This window comes from Scardinius erythrophthalmus (genome assembly GCF_964197995.2).
Source record: "Scardinius erythrophthalmus genome assembly, chromosome: 3".
NCBI classification, from domain to species: Eukaryota; Metazoa; Chordata; class Actinopteri; order Cypriniformes; family Leuciscidae; genus Scardinius; species Scardinius erythrophthalmus.
This window is the reverse complement of record NC_138223.1, coordinates 49,446,399-49,468,653: the sequence shown is the minus strand read 5'-3', so window position 1 is coordinate 49,468,653 and position 22,255 is coordinate 49,446,399. Positions and strand designations below refer to the sequence as shown.

Below are 22,255 nucleotides of genomic sequence, written 5' to 3'. Positions count from 1 at the left end.
TTCAACAGTGTGAGGGCTAAGTTTATTCATTTTTTTATTTACTACTACCGAAGGGCATGACACTCGAAACCTGCTCAAGGGGTTTGCGCTATTTTTGAATCTGAATACGAAGTAGTCACGTGACTGTGTGTGTAAACGAAGCTTCGGCAAAACAAACCAAGCTCCGATACACTGCTTCAATGTGTGATGTTTTGTTTTTTTGATACAAGCTTCGAAGCCTCGGTGCCGAACATCACATCACTAGATCGGACCACCCAAAAATGGACGAACGGGCTAAGTTTGTCGTCCTGGCTCAGGAGAGCCATACCTTTTTTGAGCCAGACCCTAAAGACCCTATTCTGGATCAGAGGCAACGTTTCACCAGCATATCGACCTCCCAGACACCACAGGGCTGGACTGGAGGGAAGCCATCATTCGGTGTCTGGAGAGCGTCACATCCCAATTCAGAACCCAGCCAGACCCAGAGCAAATTTCAACTCAAGCGACCGTGGAAAAGTCACAAGAGCCCCCCTCAGAACGAGCAACACCACTCGCCGCCACGAATGAGCCAGAGCCCGAGGATAAGAGCCCAGAGCTTGCCATCGCCCCGGTAGTGGAGTCTCAGTGTGAATCTGACCAGGGGTGTGAGCCCGAGACACCAGCGGTCGAGGGAACGGAACGTGAGGACTGGCTGATGGACAATGGAGACTTGTCTGTTCCCAGCCGGTACCTGAATCCTTTTTGGACCGTGAGAATTGTCTCTGGACATTATTCTGTCAGTTTGTTCGGAAGAACCACTGTTTTTGGACTGGGAGCATTTTTATTTCATTAACCTGCATAGACTGTGTCATTGTGACTGTGGCTTTAGCAAGTCTCCTCTCTCCGCTTCCACAATGCTCAGCCAGTCCTCCAGCCCCATCACTACTAGATGTCTGCAGCCCTGGGCCGTCTCTGGGGATGCCCTGACAGGACGTCACGCCGCAGGTCATGCAATCACTAGCAGCGCCTGTCCTAGAGGATCCTGCGGCTCCACCTCTCGCCTTCGACCTCTTCGCTCCATCTCTGCTCCACCCTGGCTTCTACCACCTTCGGCTCCACCAGAGACCACCATCCTACCGGCTCCCCCTTGGTCTATCATCACACATCGTCTTCACCAAGGACTTTCGAGCCATCCACTACGTGCCCGACCCTACACCCCTTCGCTGCAGCGGGTTCCTCCCTCCCGCTGGGTAAGCCTCTGTCCTCGGTCACACCGCCATCGCCCCAGTCCTCGGGTTCTCTGGCTCCGCCTCCATCACTCATCGCCTAGGCCTCCAGAACCTGCGACTCCAATCAGTGTCATAGGCTCTCGATCTGCGCCTAGGGATCCATCAGCCTCTACGACATCAGTCGTTTCCCAGATATCGTAAGCCATGCTATGCAATCATGCACTCGCTCTCCTCAACGACAAAGAAGTTTTAGTAGCTAATGGATTTCCACCACCTAAAAACGCTTGCTGTAGCTCTGCTACAAGAATTATTTACAGAGAAGAGAAAAAACACCTGTAGTGTTTGGGTGCACCCCCATCATCCATGTTGACTGAGCTTTCAATGCTGTTACGGAAAGGGTGAAGCTGATTGGTTGGTTCTTGTCACATGACCTGCGGTGCGCTTGCGGCATGCTGAAAATTTGAGATTGTTTCATCTCGCTGCACCTGGAAAAAATGAGCTTCAATAATACCGTGCCAAAAACCGCTACTGGCCAACCACCATCGTCGCCACCAGGAGATCGTCATCCTGCCATCACCATCCTTTAGTGTCGTCTGCTTCTCACCATCCCCTCACCATCACCTCGTCCTCCTCCATAGTCAAAGTGGGCGATATGCCACCATTATGTTCAGTTAGTTTCATTATCGAACTTCCAACCTGCTCATTTGCATAACAACTTACAAATTGACCTCAACAAATTACTTGTCTGGCCTTAAAAATGTTTAATAGAAAAGTTTTTTATCGCTTCCGCGTATCCATGTGAACTGGAATTATTTTGACAACGTTTTATCTGTACAGAGGTAAAGTGAAGGGAAGGAGGCCTTCAAAGGGGAGAGACTAGTTGACACTTCAGGACTGCGTTGTCGTAGAGTCCAGGCGGACTGTGTGATCTCGTCATACGTTTTGTTCTCACTTCTCCTCTCACTACAGAGGAAACTGCATTCATGGCCATATTTAGAGTTTCACTAGAAGTGACACAATATGATCACTGTGATAATGAAAAGCATAGAAGATCTCATATTATAAAACCTTCAGACATAAGGATGTTCAGTATTCTATTACTCTGTTAATTATTACTGAAAAGTTCTTAGTGTTTGTTTTATTACCAAATTGCTATTGATTAGTCAAGATTTATCAAATGCACAATCAATTATTTTCTTGGTTCTTTAGTATGCGGACATCATCAGTCTTTTAAACAATAAACAAGTTATGACACAATAGTTAAAAAGAGAAATTTGCTAAAATTAACCTAATTAAACTGGTCACATACTGTAGCTCCTCTGGAAGCTTCCTCACTGCACGTTCCTCACAGTGCATTAAATATGCATATACGTTTGAAAACATTATAATGACTGAGTTTCACCAGTTTAACTTTTATCACTTTAGTCTAATGTTGTCTCTGATGTTGCCATGTTTAAACTTTGCCTCTGCTATCAACACTGGTCGAAGTGTCATCATATCCTGTGTTAAATATAACCTGTTGACCACATAAAACCCAACGCTGGTTTTATTCAGTTCATTCGTCACTGGTCATGAGTGTTGGTGAAACGGGTAAGAGCATCATTTACTAATCGATCTTTAGATTCAAAAGTGCATGTGTTAATGCTGTCAGTCATTTGGTTGCTGTTGATCTGAAGAGCTTCAACACCATTCGTAATTAAATGAAAACTGATGATTATTTCTATAGATGAAGCTCATATAACACATGATTCCTGACATGAGAAATATATTCTGTTCATCTAATGATCAGTTCATTTACACACACTGATGTTGAGCATTAATAATCTTCAGATGTGCAAAGATCTTATTAACACTAAGAGCTGTTTAGGGTGATGAACATACACTGTTTATGAGCATATAAGTGATGTTTAATGCTGTATTATAGATATATGTTATGCTGATGTTGGTCAGAATGGCTCCTCCTCTTCCTCTGATCTTCTTTCTGCTCATGATTCACGGTGAGTCTCTCTTACATTTCAACTTCTGAGGCGCTAAAACAACTAGTTGCTGCTCGATTTTTCCTTCTCTTCTGATGTTTATAGTGAAGTTTTGTAAGGACCACCCATTGGCCCAACGACGGAATCCAACGGCCTGGCGAAGGTTTAAAGCGTGTATGTCTTTTCAGCGCTCCAGTGAAGTTTACTTAATCTATTGGAACTTAGTTTTAGTATTACTTTAGCTCTACGTTTGATCTGACTCCAATTTCAAATGATAATCAAATTTAGATCGTATTTCTGATTAGAAATTAATCATAAACATCGATTATGAATTAATTTAGATCTTTGATTATCCTGATTATCCCATACTTTCAGTTATTAATACGTTATGGACCCGAATGCCGCACAGAGATCACGTCGGCCAATTCGTGTTTCTCACGGACACAAACTTGTTAATTCTGATTTGAGTCAGAGGATGTAGGGTTTGCTAATATACCCCTAAAGTCAGTCGCCTACTGCTTACGGACTAGAGAGTGTAGTTTATTTTAGCCATTTCCATACAACTTGCTAAACCAGTGATAGACAGAAATCAACAGGTCTCCAAGATGACGTGCCTACTGCTCCGTTCATTCATGTGCCTGTAGTTTGACCTACCTTAACTAAGTTTGCGGTAGCACCAGCCTCCTTAAATATATTAAAATAATGATTTCAGAATACTTCAGAATAAATCAAGATGTAACATTTATTTGTCAGGTAAAAATGTATTATGCCAATTACAGAAGTAATTTATTAAAAGCCAATTCAAATATACATTTACTCAAAGATGAATCTAAAAGTAAGCAATGTTCTCCTGACAAAGACACACAGTAATGTGTCAGGATTTTCCAACAGGAAAATACTGCCATGCATTACTGTGTGGGGGATGATCCCGGTAAAAGATTCCCAATGATTGCTCTGTCCCCTCACCTTAAATACCAGACCAGAACAAAAGGGGTTAAACAAATGTTGTTTAGAGTTGGTTGGGCCAATCCATGTACCCCAGGGGGGTAGCACCTGGTTTCTTGAGATATCGTAAAGAGATATCAGCCAGAGAGGAGATACAGGATTCTCCTAAGTTCTTCAATCTTTTTCATTAAACCAATGACTGCAATGAAATTAAGACCATTTTACCAATCGCACTGTGCCCTTTAAAATGACACCAAACATGAAAAGGAAAAACAACATATTCACAAGATACATCATATGTGATATATAGACATTCTTAATGAACTTTCAGTGCCTTGAGGAGGGAGAGGGGGGATGAGTTGAAGTCAAACAGGGGAACAATGAGATAAGTTTGGGCAGTACAAGGTTCTGTGCTCTGCCTTTGTTGTCCGCTGTCCAGGGTGCATTTTATGGCGTTATTGCAGGGTGAGTTTTGTTTTAACAGGAAAATCAGTTCTTACAGACGGCCCCTGGCCCCTTGGGACAGATTTAGATCAGGCCTAAGGGGACATTTTTTGGACATTTTCCTGTTTCCACATTTTTAGTGTTCACAGACCTGACCACTGTAGTTTGCAGTGTTAGTCGATTGGTGCAGGAATCCAGTCGTCACCTGAAATAACAACATTACGACAGGTTGAACATTAAAATGAAAGCATGGCAGAATGTGTGGATTCTGCAGCAGCCGGACTGGGTGTCACATGACCCTCTTGGCCGGGTTTGCTTCCACCTGCACTTGGCTGCGTTGGTATTCAGTCTGTAGAATGATCTCGTTGTATCAAGTCTGTTTGCGTTGGTCAGCATGATCAGAAAGTGTCATTGGAAAGTGTCATTATAACGCTTTGCGGAAACATCTTTGTCCTCCCTAGGATGTTTTAACTGACCATTTGAGAAGTCCTCGGTCACCTTCAAGCAGAAGGTTTCATTTGCCGGGTAGATCAGAACTCCATTGTTGAAGGAATCATTTCACTGATGACGCTCCACTGCGTGTAAGACACCTGAACAACTTTTGAATGACCATGCAATAATTGAACACTGATGTATTTGTGGTTATTGTAAGATGAGGAAAAGTTATTGGATAAACACAAGAACACAAGATAACAAAACATGATGTACTCAAAAATATGAAACCCAAAAGTCAAAGGTGCGAGTGGTAAATATGGTCTCTTCTTCAAAATCATATATTTAATGAACAGGTGTAATTTGATCACCAAATTCTTCACTACCGCAGTGATCTGGTAGTGGGATTTAGACTTGGTCTGGATGAATCAAGGACGGGTAGCAGAAAGTCACCATAACTAGTATATTTACTAGTTGTATGCATAATTAGAGTAATTAGAGTATATCACATAATTAAACATGGAAATACACAATTTCATAATTGTAAAATTGTCTACATTAGTTGTTATAAGTGCAAATCATCAATGAAACTTAATGTTTTAATCGATTCAATTAGAGAATGAAATGTATAGAAACAGAGATTTAAATTTCTGGTTTAACTTTTGTAATCATCCTCTGTGCATTTGATTTACAGGCTAGGTCACACTCAATAGTGCAGGTCTGAATTGTTCAGTTGACAAATAGAAATGCCTGCATTTTAAATTTAGCTGTTTAGATCATTGTCATTAGTCATTTGTTGGAAACTAGGGGGCCCTCCTGGTTTGCAACAACGCTAACGACTGGACATAAAAAATATTTTGTCCAAAGACCAGTTGCATTAATTAATAGGTCTCAATAAGATTTTTTATGTGGATTTAAATCAATTGATGTGTGACCACAGCCATGCATGTCCTATGCACAGCACAGTATTTACATACAGGAAGTTGACAAGACTGTAATGCTGAAAAGAAATTATTAAAATAATTTTCCTTGTCCTATATGTATGAAGGTAAATGATGTATTGCATGATGTGAATAATTTTGGCCTGGTTAGTCTTATGATCTATGCCAGGTAGAGATGTTCTAAGATTGCCATAGTGATGGTGTGTATTGTGTATGTTTGTGTACAGGAGATGGGTGGTGTTTTATCCTACCATAATTTGTGTTGCATAATTTAGTTCCAGTGCTACACCGGGAGGCCACATACAGGAGCTGCTTCTGTAGTGTTATGAGGTGTGAGCGGCCCCTTGGAAGTTTCTCCACCCCCATCTCCTAATGTAAAGTTGTGTGTCCTGCTTAAGGCAGGCAGAACCAGACCCTTGTGGAATCTGGTTCTAAAGAAAGTCATTTGTCAGCCTGTAGGGAAATAGACCTAGAGAGGAAAACACAGTTTAATCTTGAGCCTTTATACAAATTGCATTTAAGATAGATGGTCTATCTCAATATTTATTTGATGGCTTTAGCCAGACAGTTGTTACTGATGGCTTTGATCTGTTAAGATTTTACGCCATTAGAAGAAAATTTGTTTTTGTTTACAAAGACATGTATCATTCTCATGATCATGTGTTTGCAAAGAAAAGGTCAATTAAACAGTGATAATAGTCAGATCTGACTGCTATTGCATCTAAACTCAAACAGTCTGCTGTGTTGTGAGCATTAGGACCCTCAGGTCTGCTAGGGAAATCTCTTTACATGATATTGTTTATTTACACTAGCCAGATCTGTGTTTAGAGCAATTAGATCACCAGGGGTGGTGCTGTGCTTGTTTGTTTTAGCCTTTGGAATTTATGGTGCCATTCAACTCTTGACCATTTGGATCTCTGTGGTCCATAAAGACTGTAGATTTTCTGCCTGATATTTAAATTCACACAACTGTTCTTACATGTACAGTAAAATACCTTTCCTGATCAGATCCCATGTGAGATGAAGCTCCTAGAGAGGAGTTTAACACTTGCACCACTTTGTTTGTGGTTTTGTTGCAAGAGAAAATTTAAATTTGTACCTCCCCTTGTTACTGGGTTAAAGATCTATTAGATCAAAATGAAATCATCCTGTGGATTTGGATGGACATTTAAGACATGGTAATCAGGTTGATCATTTTAGTTGGTATATACTGGGCATTGTAATTTCTCTCATTAAAGATTTTTGCACAAATAGAAGGTAAAGAAGTTCTTTCTGATTCATTCTTCCTTTCAGTTTCCTTTCTTACCAATACTTTCTCTAACCATTTATTATCTCATTCCTCCCAACACTAGTAGTGTTCCTCCTTCTTGTTCCCTACATACACGTACCATCTTTCTACATTCTGATTCTTTTAATTCTCATTAAACATTCTTTTTTCTTCTAACCCAATGCTGAATCATCACGAGATTAAAGCCATTCTTGGCCATTACAATATAAGATATATTACAATCTGGTCATAATATAAATTATATTTTATAAAATTGTATAAATCAAACCAATTTTATTTTCTGGTCTCGGGGGTTTCTACTGAGTAATTTGTCCAAACTGACTTGTTATCTTCTCACTGATCTTTTAGAAGGTGATTGGCCCTGCAGCTCCAGCTGTGCTGGCATTAGCATTGTGTACACAGCAACACCCAAACTGGAAACCAGTTACAGCTGCTTCGATGCTGTGAACATTCAATGGACTGCAGGCATTGAGAAACATGGGTCAAATCATTGCTCAATTTAAAGATTTTTGTGACTACAATTTAGAATTGGACACAATTATCTTATTTTAGGCTGAGATGTTATCAGTTGCATTCTTTTAAGAATCTTATTTAAATATGAAAGAAAGGTTGGACAAACAGGTCTCATGGAGGGCGCCAAGATTGTTTTATGGCTTGTTGCTTTTATCAGTCTCTTTTGAGACCTCGAAAGCATACAATAATGCAGTGATTGCAAAGTCTGGTATAAAACCAAATTAAAGCTATGTTTTATAAGACTGAGCCTTAAATGGTGTTGTTTAAACCATATACGGGACATCAGTCATGAACTTTTTGACACTATTAAAAGATTTTCAAAGAACCATGATTACTTTGATGTAATTCATATAGGTCTTTGTCTAAATTATCTCATAAGATAAGGACAAGCTGTGCATGTCCTCTGACACTATCAGGCCTGGTTACAAGCCTCTAGTAACACAATAATTGTCATTATATGCATCAGTTTTAAAATTTAGCGTATTTTTCCAAATTTCAGCCTAGGACTCCTGCATAGCAGCTGTTCTCTAGGACTGGAATCATTTTCCCAGATAATTTCTTTTGAAATATTCTAATTGCATTGCACTGTTTTGTCCAACTTTACACTTCACACACAAAGGATTCAAGTGAGACAATTTTACTTGTTATCTTTTAGCTCATCAAATCACAAGATTTTTTCACAAGTTAGCGTGACCATTTTCTTATTTCCAGTGTTGCAATGTTGTTGCAACAAAGCAAATAATTAAATGTAACAACATTATTTACCTCAGAATTTAAGTTTTTAGTTTTCAACCCTCTGTTGAGTACCAGAATAAAATTTGGATGATGTTATTCCAATTTAGGTTTCATCACTTGTTGCTTTGGCAAACAAGGAGGTAAAGTTAAAGCAAGGGATATCTTTTCTCATCTACACTGCCGCTATCATGTCCCTGATATGTGGTTTTATCTAATTCTCAAGCCCCACCGGATTTTGCGTTCTCCGGTCTAACTGGGTATGCCGACCCATTCTACAAATGTGTCTATGTGAGGTGCGTCTGAATTTTCCCTCAACACTTCTAAAAGGCAAAAGAGAATTGACTTACCAAACGGCTGAAGAAAGAGAAGGACATCTTTTTTCTCTTACTTGTTGCAAGTCCCAATATTTCGCTGAAAAGACACTCGCAACCTGGAGAATCACGGAGGGACTGTCACCACTTTGTAAGGACCACCCATTGGCCCAACGACGGAATCCAACGGCCTGGCGAAGGTTTAAAGCGTGTATGTCTTTTCAGCGCTCCAGTGAAGTTTACTTAATCTATTGGAACTTAGTTTTAGTATTACTTTAGCTCTACGTTTGATCTGACTCCAATTTCAAATGATAATCAAATTTAGATCGTATTTCTGATTAGAAATTAATCATAAACATCGATTATGAATTAATTTAGATCTTTGATTATCCTGATTATCCCATACTTTCAGTTATTAATACGTTATGGACCCGAATGCCGCACAGAGATCACGTCGGCCAATTCGTGTTTCTCACGGACACAAACTTGTTAATTCTGATTTGAGTCAGAGGATGTAGGGTTTGCTAATATACCCCTAAAGTCAGTCGCCTACTGCTTACGGACTAGAGAGTGTAGTTTATTTTAGCCATTTCCATACAACTTGCTAAACCAGTGATAGACAGAAATCAACAGGTCTCCAAGATGACGTGCCTACTGCTCCGTTCATTCATGTGCCTGTAGTTTGACCTACCTTAACTAAGTTTGCGGTAGCACCAGCCTCCTTAAATATATTAAAATAATGATTTCAGAATACTTCAGAATAAATCAAGATGTAACATTTATTTGTCAGGTAAAAATGTATTATGCCAATTACAGAAGTAATTTATTAAAAGCCAATTCAAATATACATTTACTCAAAGATGAATCTAAAAGTAAGCAATGTTCTCCTGACAAAGACACACAGTAATGTGTCAGGATTTTCCAACAGGAAAATACTGCCATGCATTACTGTGTGGGGGATGATCCCGGTAAAAGATTCCCAATGATTGCTCTGTCCCCTCACCTTAAATACCAGACCAGAACAAAAGGGGTTAAACAAATGTTGTTTAGAGTTGGTTGGGCCAATCCATGTACCCCAGGGGGGTAGCACCTGGTTTCTTGAGATATCGTAAAGAGATATCAGCCAGAGAGGAGATACAGGATTCTCCTAAGTTCTTCAATCTTTTTCATTAAACCAATGACTGCAATGAAATTAAGACCATTTTACCAATCGCACTGTGCCCTTTAAAATGACACCAAACATGAAAAGGAAAAACAACATATTCACAAGATACATCATATGTGATATATAGACATTCTTAATGAACTTTCAGTGCCTTGAGGAGGGAGAGGGGGGATGAGTTGAAGTCAAACAGGGGAACAATGAGATAAGTTTGGGCAGTACAAGGTTCTGTGCTCTGCCTTTGTTGTCCGCTGTCCAGGGTGCATTTTATGGCGTTATTGCAGGGTGAGTTTTGTTTTAACAGGAAAATCAGTTCTTACAGTTTTTTTGATGATTAATGAGCAGTTTTCTGTGGTATGTTGATGTATTTACTTTTGAAGCATGACGTTTGGTTGAGGCATGTCAATGGGCTTGTCTATTTTATAAATATTTGAGGGCAGGGTCTGGGGGGTTAGTGCGCGTACACATGAAGGGGGTGTGGAGGAGAGAGAAGCATGAAGAGGGAAGTTTGAATTATGGCTGACACACGACCAAAGAGACTACGTTCCGATGAACAAATTGCAAAGAAGAGGGTCAAGGATAAGGAACGCGTGAAATACCGAATTTACATCGGAAAAACCCTCGAAAGGTGGCGAGAACTCCGCCGGCAGAAGGGCTTCCAATCCGACATTCAGGTGCTCTGTTTTTGCAGAACAGGTAAATCCATTTTTCTTTCTAAACTGACATTCATGTTCGTCAAACCAAAACAAGGATGTAATTAGCTAGAACTATGCAGTCAGCGTTAACTTTGGTGAATACAACATATGTTTCTAGCAGCTAGCGATCAATCTCTATTGTAAATGATCAAGCAAATTCACAAAAAAAAAAAAAAAAAAGTCACAGACAAAAATAGTCTAAATTAAATAAAACATCTGTCACTCAAAAGCCCAAAATATGTATAAACGGAAACTGTTGGCTTAGCTTTACTACTGATAAATGAGATAAAAAAATGTAAACATCCATGCAGGAGCAGAATGTCTGATTGACGACAGTTTCAGTAGCCTACATCTCCCCTCCAAAATGCTAGCACAAAGGCTGAATGTTCTCTCTGAAGGTGCACTCGTGGCCGGGATGCACAGAACATATCATGCCAGGTTGCTCAGGGCAGGAACTGGGAACTGTGTGAATTTCCCCACTGCAGTATGTTTTGTTCACTTCAAGTTCAAGCGCGGATACGCTGTTGTCAATGGATGTCTGGAGTGGACGGTCTATTGTCAGACCACACGCTCCCATCCAAAATACACCAGAGTTACCGACCGCTACTGTCTTTCATTGGGAAATTTAATCTTGTGTTGCACGATATTAGGATCGGACCTCTAAACTGCAGTGCAAGGTTATGAGGTGTGTAACAGACGTAAGCCATTGAGAGCTGTGCGTGTAAACCTCACTCCCCTGGCCTCAAGTGGCACACTAGCGACTGACGGTAGAGACTGCGGTCTTTAGCCTCCTTGTTAGTGTGCCTGACTCCCATGCTGGAGTCCCCAGCCTGAATCCCACTTGGAGCATCGAAATTACACAGAGTTGCATGTAGTTATGGTGTTAGTTTACGTTCTCACATTTTAATGTTTACCATGCCATGGCTTTTTTGGACAAATATTATAGTGCCTTTAGTCTTTAAAACAACATAAAGTAGTATATCTCTTTTATATTTATGTGGTGGATTGCGCTGCCGCTGAATAACACTGACAAGTCCTCTCTATTCAGTAACGTTATTCTGACGAAGTTATGTTAGCTAATCTAACGTTAAGGTCCTTGCACACTAACATACGGTGCGATATTTCAAAATATATACTGTAATTGAGTGTGTATACCATAAACAGTGACGTGTCGAGGTGTCTCTCTCTCCTGTTTGAAAAACGTGGACCAGTGATTCTGCTTTGCGAATCGCAAATCAAGCAGAGATTGACAGCGCTCTGATCCAATGGCGTTGGGCATTGTCATGTTGACAGTAAATCTAGCCCAATGATGTTGGGGGGGCACCGAGGGGGCCAATCATATTCAAGGGGGGGGGGGGGGGTGCCACCCCGTGCCCCCCCCTCTAGACACGCCCCTGAGTTCAACGAGTCTGTGTTTCCCGAAACTATAGTTCTAATGAACATTCGTAAACAGCATCGCAAAGTTGTGTGTTTGGAACAACAGCTCTTGACCTGTGGTTAGAAGCAGAGTTTCTAGTTTGCATGACATGTGGACTTAATAAATACTTATCTTGAGCAAAATAAGCAAGCTGACATTCAGTACAATCTATATATTTTATTAAGAATACATACAAATGTCATTTACGTCTTTTAGTTTGTCAAGATATTTTCAAGAGCATGTGCTCTAGTACGTAAGAACGAGCCTATGATTAAATCTAGAAAATAAAGCAAAATAACTGACGAATATGAGAAATAGTGCTGATCAGTGTTTGCATTAGTTGGGCTCTTGACTCCTGACGTTTTCATGTTAGTTTGTGGTTTTTTGTAAAGTGTAAACACATTATTTATTGGTAATGAAGCCAAAAACAAAGATTATCAGGTTATATAATTTTCATTATCATTTAGTGAAGTGAGTCACAAATCTCATCCCTGATTAAAAGTGGGTTGTTAATAATCTCAAATTTTTCAATGTTAATATTGCCATGATTCAGATCAGATATTCCAATTTTTTTTATTTAAAAACAATTGCATGAACAACATTCAGACACGCACAGGCATCAAGAATCAGCATGTTAAGGCTGTTTTCATGGTCTGTTGTAATTTATAAAACAACATTTTCATCATGATGAATTCTGTGTTTCAGGGGTTTCTAGTGCTGATTGGAGTGTGAGTTACAGTCCTTCACACATCTGTGCACTAAAGGACTCAACAGTGATAATGAGATGCACTTATACATACCCTACTGGACATCAGATCATGAAAGTGTTCTGGACAAAAAAACGTATAGACACTCCAGATCTGTCTGAGGACTCTGAATACAGTCAGAGGCTTCAGTATCTGGGAGATAAACAGCAGAACTGCACCATCAGACTGAGTCATGTGACACTGAAGGATTCACACATGTACTATTTCAGATTCATCACTGATAAACCTGATAAGAAATGGATTGGTGTTCCAGGAGTGACTCTTACTGTCACAGGTGAGTTTGGTGAGGTTTATCTCTTCTTCTGTGCATTATGTTGAATAATTATCAGTGTATGACAGCAGCACTAGATATAATGTGTGTGTTGTGTTCAGATCTTCAGGTGGAGTCTCCTGAGAGAGTGACAGAGGGAGATTCAGTCACTCTGAGATGTAAAAGCAGCTGCGCTCTGACTGACAGAGCAACATTCATCTGGTACAGAAACTCACAGCCATTAACTGAGAGAAGAGACAGAAACAATGAACTCCTGCTGCAGTCAGTCAGAAGAGAGGATTCAGGCAGATATAGCTGTGCTGTAGACGGACACACTCACATCTCTCCCGATGTTCAGCTCAATGTCATGTGTGAGTACAGATTGTAGGATTGAAAATATATTTTCTACCCCCTCTTTCAGAGACAATGACCATTTGGAGTTCCTAAGGCACAGAGGGGCTGATAGTGATCTAGGCTTGCAGGCCAAATGTTTGTACTTTGGGGGGTCGATGAATTGTCACACCTTTAGTACAGTGGTGGAAGTGTAATTATCTGATTGGTCAGTTTGAATGTCTCACAGTTGGGTTTTAGTCACATGGTCAAGGAAAGGATAAAAGAAGATTGTAACTGTTGCTCTGTCTCTTTGATGCTCTGGCTATCTTCTTCTCTGGGTCCCTTTCTTGGAGGCTCCTCTTTATCTCTCTCTCTCTCTCTCTCTCTCTCTCTCTCTCTCTCTCTCTTTCTCTCTCTCTCTCTCTCTCTCTCTCAGGTAACATTTTTCATATATGCTGGGTACAATTAATAATATAAGTTATCATCATCTCATACATATATTTTGTAACTATTTTAGGTGTAACCATAACCATAATTTGTCATTAAACCTTTTCAATTGCAACTAATGTGCTAACTAGTTTTGATTCGGATTTGACTTTGAAGTGCTACATATTGCAATACAATATCATCACTATCTATAGCAACGCTCTCCCACAAATATTAAGCTATTGTAACTGCACTTATTTCCGTCGTTGGTATAAGTGGCAGTGGGTGGTTAAAGACAAGAAATGTGCAGTTTTCTACCATCTTGCCAATAACGTTTCTTTAGTCATTCGGCAGTTCTTGCAGCTTGAACCACTGCAGGAATTCCACCCTTACAGATGGTGCCGAAACCCGGGATCCCTTGCAGTGTGTTTTCTGAAATTCACTTTGATCAGAATGAGGACATTTTTCACAGTTGATTTTGTGAATGGATTAAAGCTGACCTTCTGACCATGGGATGGGTAAGTCTGTTTTCATTGTTTAATGGTATGATAGGAAATGTCTCCATTTGCATGAATTGAATGAAACAGAATTTAGAAGGTTTTGAATAGCTTTAACAGTCCCATTACTGTATAATTTGCACATATTGTGAATATTCAGATCTCCTCGGGGATGGAAGGGAACAAATCTGATAATAGTGATGTATTGTTTGCTTTATGGAGCAAAAAAGTTGAGCCTATCTTGAACAGCAAATATGTACCAAAAAATCTCAATTCAGATGATGAAATTCTCACATATTGGCAAATACTTGGTAGACATGATAAGAAATCAAAACATGGTGAAATAATTGAAGCTTTAAACTACATGCGCTTTAAATGGCTACGTGAGTTAACAACATGTCTATCTTCAAGTATAGATGCTAAATGTAAAGAAGTGCAATCTAAGAGTGCAGAGGCACAAAAGTCTGAGGCAAAGATTCAAGATCTTCAAACACAGCTAGATAAATTACTAGCTGAGCAGTTAGCCCTGACTGAAAAGTGTAAAAATCACAAGGAAATCATTGCAGAACTCAAGGCTAAGCTAAATGCTAAATTGTCTCCCAAAATGCTTAACAGCAATGGGACTAAAAAGCACGTTCGCTTCTTAGAGGAGGTGACTTGCTCTAATGAATCTGAATCATTTAGTTCAGAAAATGCATGTGCAACTGACCAAGAAAGTGTGCCTATTTCAGTTCTTAAGGTGATGCAACACCATAATAGCGCAGAGTCATGTACCAGAACGCATGGTGTACAAGCATTAGAGAGTCGCGAAAACCCTCAAACTCCAGGAGAACGTAGCAAACATCCCTATGGTAAAGAAAGCAGGTTTTGCAGTTCCTGTCAGAAAATAGGCCATATAGAGGGAAAATGCTGGTCACTGGGAAGGGGCAGACCTCCTCCTTATTTTCAGAAAAATAGTAAACCACTTTCTAAGAGCAAAAATCAGCGATCTGCACGTACAGGTAAAACTCTTAGTGAGTTAACTGCTTTGTTCATGCAAGGCCTTCAGCTATTAACTTCACTTGCTAGTGGGTTAGTAGCCCAATAGCAAGAAGTTTAATATCCAAATTGCAATGATCCTGTTTGTATGTTCAAATTTGTAATTGTGCGTAACACATTGTGCTCATAGAACACACATTATAGTTGTTTGTGCTACATGTGCACATTGGCTAATTAAGTTAATTCTTTAAAACACATGATTGCTTTACTGTAAGTGTTGTATGAAACACTTAGGTTAAAAGGTTGTAGATGCTAAGAATTCTAGACCATGTATCTTGTGTAAACTGGAATAACTGTTTACTGGAATTGCATAGCAATTTCAAGTTGCATGTGTGACTATGTTGAATTTGTTTGTCTCCTTAGTGGAAACTCTGCTATTTTTCCATATAGCTGCAGTAAAACCACGTAAAGGAGCAAAGAATTGCCATGTGGCCACAATGGTAATCACAATTTGCATTAACCATGAAAATGCTTTCCTCACAACAGGATTCAGTAACTCTGAATTTTGCACTTTTTCTCATGCTCATTTAACTGAAACAATGGTGTGGGAACATTTTGAGCCAGATCACACCTCATACTCACATTCTCATGCTGGCTCCCTGTTACAACAACAGGGCCAAATTTGCATCACAATTGTAAAACCTCCTCACCTTTGTTTTGGGGCATGATGAATTTACACATAGCCACAGCTAAATGCAGCCACATAATTTGATCTTCACACAAAGACAAATCTGCATCTATCTGATTCTGCCTCACAAAATTAATGCATACAATGTTATTTAAGTCTTTACATCTAGACTGAATTATAACTGAATTGCATCCAGTAATTGTTTGTTTTGTTTTTCTTTGGTTTTACTTTATCACTTAAGTAATCATTTGTCTCACCAAGTTGAATTTTTAAAATGTATGTCAGTATTTTTCATTTTTACCAAGTACAAATATTTGTATTCTCAATAATGCTTTTGAAACATTTCTGAAACTGATTTGATTTCTGCTTATTTGTATTGTGTCCATTTTACTTGCAACAATGTTTATGGACGTTAATTGAATTGAATCTCTGTGTTTGGTTACACTGAATATTTTGCTGATACTCTTCATGAAATGGGGTTTTAAACCAGCATTTGTTGTTTTGTTATAATGCAATTTATTTAAATGTTTCCAGAATGAGTGTAAGAGCTTGTGAGATCTTCTTTTATTCTCCCTTGACCATCTTTTTAAGTACATCAATTTAAGGGCTTTTTGCCAAAGACTAATTTTAATCTGACCATATCAATCCTCTGACCAATGACAAATGCCATGTGTCTGCTTTTGCTGTTTGTTGTTATGCTCTTTTAAGATTGCAGGATCCCTGCAACCAAAGTTCACATTCTGTGACCCGTCTCATAAAGAGAAACCAGCGTTTGCTCCCAGATTCAGTGCCTGTTCTTGTGGAGGTGTGAAGTGTTCGATGGATGATTTGCATCTATGAACGGTGCAACACCATTTAATGGAGCCTCCTCATGCAAGGCTGAAGGAGAACAAAGACTGAACATTAACAATTGAGATTGCAACAAGCTTGGACGAAAAGTCTGAAGATACAACTACACGCAACAGAAAGCATGTCTTTATGGATTGTGTCACCTTTGGACTCCATGTGTGTGGCCAACGGTGCCAAGGGGGGAATTTGTAGGATTGAAAATATATTTTCTACCCCCTCTTTCAGAGACAATGACCATTTGGAGTTCCTAAGGCACAGAGGGGCTGATAGTGATCTAGGCTTGCAGGCCAAATGTTTGTACTTTGGGGGGTCGATGAATTGTCACACCTTTAGTACAGTGGTGGAAGTGTAATTATCTGATTGGTCAGTTTGAATGTCTCACAGTTGGGTTTTAGTCACATGGTCAAGGAAAGGATAAAAGAAGATTGTAACTGTTGCTCTGTCTCTTTGATGCTCTGGCTATCTTCTTCTCTGGGTCCCTTTCTTGGAGGCTCCTCTTTATCTCTCTCTCTCTCTCTCTCTCTCTCTCTCTCTCTCTCTTTCTCTCTCTCTCTCTCTCTCTCTCTCAGGTAACATTTTTCATATATGCTGGGTACAATTAATAATATAAGTTATCATCATCTCATACATATATTTTGTAACTATTTTAGGTGTAACCATAACCATAATTTGTCATTAAACCTTTTCAATTGCAACTAATGTGCTAACTAGTTTTGATTCGGATTTGACTTTGAAGTGCTACATATTGCAATACAATATCATCACTATCTATAGCAACGCTCTCCCACAAATATTAAGCTATTGTAACTGCACTTATTTCCGTCGTTGGTATAAGTGGCAGTGGGTGGTTAAAGACAAGAAATGTGCAGTTTTCTACCATCTTGCCAATAACGTTTCTTTAGTCATTCGGCAGTTCTTGCAGCTTGAACCACTGCAGGAATTCCACCCTTACAAGATTCATTTTTTTTATTTATTTATTTATTATTTTTTTTTTTTAAACAGAGATTGTGTTTAAAGTAGATGATTTAAAGATAAAAAAAAATTCCTGTGTTAGATCCTCCAAAGAGCATCTCAGTGTCCATCAGTCCATCTGGTGTAATAGTGGAGGGAGATTCAGTGACTCTGAACTGCATCAGTGACTCAAACCCTCCTGCAGAAATCAAATGGTTTAAAGGAAGAACTTTTGTAGGATCTGGAAGAATCTACAACATCTCAAAGATCAGCTCTGATGACAGTGGAGAATACAAGTGCAAGTCCATCAATAAACATGGAGGGAAATACTCTGATAATGTGACTTTAAATGTCATGTGTAAGTTTATTATAAAACATAAGATGCTAATTCTGTTTTGATTAATTTGGTTCATATTAGTCATTTTAAAAATGTGTCAGAGGTCTTAAATAATTTGGTGATTGTTATTAGACCCCCCCAGGAACGTCTCAGTGTTGATGAGTGGATCTGGTGTAATAGTGGAGGGAGATTCAGTGACTCTGAACTGCATCAGTGACTCAAACCCTCCTGCTCTGAACTTCAGCTGGTTTAAGGAGAATGAACCCTCAGCTGTTGGATCTGGACAGAGTTTCAGTGCACTACAGAGTGGACGCTTCTACTGTCAGGCTCACAATCAACATGGATCTCAGAGATCAGACGCTGTAACTGTCACAGGTGAAGCTTTTATTAACACACTCCTGTATCTTCACATCATTCATCAGTTTGGAGAGTTAATCATGATGATCTTCCTCTTTCAGTTCATCATGTTGCTGCTGGGAATGTGATTGTGATCACAGCGGCATCTGGAGGATTATTCTTCATCATCACCTTCATCATCATCTTTATCCTGTTTATAATGTGAGTTTAATAAAAAAAAAAAACTGCAGTGATTGTACAAGTTCACTTTTGGTCTGATGTAAAAGGCAATTATTATTTTGTGTTTTATTAGTAATCTTCAAAAACAGCATTCATATTTTCATTTAAATTGATACATTTATCCATATGCTGTTAATGTCTGTGATTATAACAGAAAGAAACAGAGGAGTGTTAAATCTGAAGATCTCACAGTGAAAGATGTAAATCTAAACATGATGTCAGAAGAAACAGAGGATCCACGAACAAAGGCAAGTTCTTGCAATAGTCTTTAATGAAGGATTAACACAGGCAGTCTGTAGTGCAGCGACACAGAACTGGAATAAACTCACAGTCAGTGGACAGTAGGTCAGCAGAAACGGAAGACTCTTGTGATAGTTTGCAGAGCTGGTAATTCACGTAGGGCCATGGGCGTCAGTTTGGTTTGAAATGTGCTGGGGATTTTTTTTTTTCTCTTTCGCGCAGGTCATGTTTTGAAAGACGATGTCCTGTAGCTTACTAATGAAATACACGTTTAATAAAAAAGCATTGCTAACACAATGCTAAATCATAAATCAGATGTATGAACAATAACATAACGATGTCCAACAATCAATTTAAATAGTACATTGTGTTTAATTTGTCGTTTAATGAGGTCTAATATATGTTGTTAGTGGTGAGAATTTTAGTGGCGAGTTTTTAAATGGTCCAGTGGCAGAACTTTTGCCAAGCGTGTCAGAGGTTGTGGGTTCTAATTCGCACTCGTATAGTTTTTTTTTTTTCTCAAAACCGATTATGTTTATCAGTGGTTGTATATCAGGCAGGGACACGTTTGTGTGCATTTTGTTTTGTAATTTCACTGGCACGAATATAGAGTCTCCAAATCGGATTGAAGCGTGCATCCGAGTGAAGACTGTGTGCGAGCCACAAGAGAACACAGTATCCGTTATCCGTATCTGTAAAAAACAACACATTTCAGCGCTAGACAGGGTTGCCAGGTCCCAGAAATATTTCCAGCCCAATGCCAACTCAAAACCTGCCCAAATGGAATGAAAACTATCCCAATTTTCCAGTGTCCAATCAGATTAGATAACAGCTGGATTCCCACAAAGGGCCTTAAAATAAATGTATACATGTATAAGTTTAAAGTTTTGGCCTTTTGTCTTACCCAAATTCTTAATATCACACAGTGTTTTTTTTTATTTATTTTTTTATACACAATCTCATACAATCAAGGTCAAATAAGAACATGTCCGCTCTGATATTTTCTGACCCTAGTCAGAAGTACTAACTTGCACTTACTTTTCCTCTTCTCAGCACTTTTCTCTGATGCTTTTCTCTCCAGATCTGCGGTTGTTCTGTTTACACACAAGCACCAATATTAAAATTAACACACTGTTAAACTAAATTAACATGCACTGGCTTTTATCAATATTATTACCAATATGCTTACTGGGTGAACTTGAACACTTGTCACCTCATCACTTTGTTTTTGTTGTTGTTTGTCTTCTCTTTTTTCAGAACTTTTCACAACATTTTCTTCTTAGATGGTCTAACTGGAGCCTCATTTTGAGTACAGCTTTGAACAGAACTATATACAATCACAGGGCTGTTTTATTTTAGACATTTGTGCTCTCTTCCCCACCCTTCTCAGGTGGTGCTGAATAGATTTCAGCAGTAAAGAGAGAAAGCATCCGTGATGATCGTTTAAACTCATGGCAGCATATGTTTCTTCTTTGCATGTAAGCTCGAATCCTCATTATATTTAGCAAAGAATTCTGCTCTAGCCTGTTTCGTAGCTTGTTCTTTATCAGTGACATTTGGGAAAATGAACGCTCAACTGCTGCATTGCTGAATGGTAGAGCAAGAAGACTCAATGCAAAATTTCCAAGATCTTCAAAGTTTCTATCACCTGCAGTATCTGTGTATGCAGAATCTTCTGCATTGTTCCATTCCAGAGTGTGAATTACTCTCCACTGTTGCTCTGCTTTTCCTACATCTCCCTTAAAGAGGTGGAAAAAGGGAAGATCATCAATCCTTGGCTTACTTGATGACAGAGCATGACTCGGTGACAGGAATTTGAGAGCCTCTAACTGTTTAATGTTATCTGGAAGTCTCTTCCTAATTTCCTTAGATAGCATGTAGTCCCTGCACCTGCGTTTCATGTCCTGTTCAGCTACAGTAGGTCACTTAAGTGAGAACAGGTGTCACAGAGAAGCAGCGCAAATGCTAATTACAATGATGAACAGGTGGGAAAATAGAGAGAGAGAGAGAGAGAGAGAGAGAGAGAGAGAGAGAGAGAGAGAGAGAGAGAGAGAGAGAGAGAGAGAGAGAGAGAGAGAGAGAGAGAGAGAAGCTCATGACACATGACTTCACAAAAGCAGAGAATGAATCGATCAGGCGTTATCTGTGTTTCAGACTGTAAATGTATGGGAAACTAATTAATGTATAATGTCACTGTGATGACTTCATGTTATGCATTTATTTTTTTTACTGTCTAATAAATCAAAAATAAATCAAAACTAACATTATCAATTGTTAGTCTATATAAATTGTTAGTCTTTATCAATAATATCCAGTAAAAACATTAATAAACTAATATGTCTTTCTTTTTAGACCAGTGATTCTCAAACTGTATGTACAGCGCCCTCAGGTGGTGTGACACATGAAGAAAGAAATCACTTTATGAAAAAAAAAATCACTTATTTTTTTACATGGTTTCGTTAAAATATCTGATATAGTTTCAGTTTTAATATAGATTTGTTTTCTAATAATGTGATAATCATTAGTATATTTACAGTCAGTTTGATTATTTCACTTCTGATACTCATTCTGTCCTTTTCTTCTCCTGCAATCAACAAGCCTCTTTCTGAACCGGATTCAGCCAATGATTCTCTGTATGCCAATGTGAAACCCAGAAGATTCAGAGGAAAAGCTCCTGAATCCAGAGATGCTGAGGAGATCCAGTACACAACTGTCCAACATCACAGAAAGACAGAGACGAAGAGAGCAGAGGAGAATGAATGCCAATATGATGAAATAAGAGTTCATCAGCCTGATGCTGCAGTGAGGTGAGAAAAAACAACTTAACCAGCTTAACTAATACCAATTTAACCAGTACTAACTTAACCAGTACCAACTTAACCAGTAACAGCTTAACCAGTACTAACTTAACCAGCACCAACTTAACCAGTACCAACTTAACCACCAGCTCAACCAGCACATGTTATATCAGCTATAATATTGTTGTGCTCCTGTTTGTTTTGATTGTTTAGGCGATCAACTGTTCAGATTGTGGAAGATTCATCAGTGATCTACAGCAGCGTCAAATGAGTGACAGAAGCCTGTGTTCAGATATCAGTCTAGACTAGAAAATGGATTATTGGATAGTTGTGGAATAATTTACCCCTCTGTTCAGACCACAACCAATACAAACAGGTTCATCACCCGCATTAAGACTCTTTCGTTCTCTTTGACCCTTTGTGAGAGAGTGACAGTCATTGTGGTCTGGACTGATGTAAAGTCTGTTTCTTGTGTATTTGATGCTTTGGTTACTTTGTTTATATATATATGTATATATA

General features: G+C 39.1%; 1 protein-coding gene and 1 pseudogene across 2 annotated transcripts in view; both read left to right on the top strand.

Annotated features, from left to right (window-relative positions):
- Nucleotides 1–907, top strand: part of LOC308688875 (B-cell receptor CD22-like) — an 83,726-nt pseudogene extending 82,819 nt beyond the window's left edge. Inside the window, exons 10-11 of the transcript in view lie at nucleotides 348–727; nucleotides 848–907. The product of the transcript in view is annotated as a B-cell receptor CD22-like (transcript). The remainder of the gene's footprint in view (nucleotides 1–347; nucleotides 728–847) is intronic.
- Nucleotides 908–3,126: 2,219 nt separating this feature from the next.
- LOC308688874 (B-cell receptor CD22-like) lies at nucleotides 3,127–22,007 on the top strand (the record flags this gene model as incomplete). The annotated part of the gene is made up of 8 exons (XM_081362314.1): nucleotides 3,127–3,184; nucleotides 12,752–13,087; nucleotides 13,186–13,434; nucleotides 17,889–18,143; nucleotides 18,255–18,497; nucleotides 18,581–18,680; nucleotides 21,593–21,745; nucleotides 21,950–22,007. The coding sequence occupies 8 exons, from the start codon at nucleotides 3,127–3,129 to the stop codon at nucleotides 22,005–22,007; spliced, it is 1,452 nt and encodes a 483-aa protein (XP_081218440.1).
- Nucleotides 22,008–22,255: the final 248 nt, after the last annotated feature.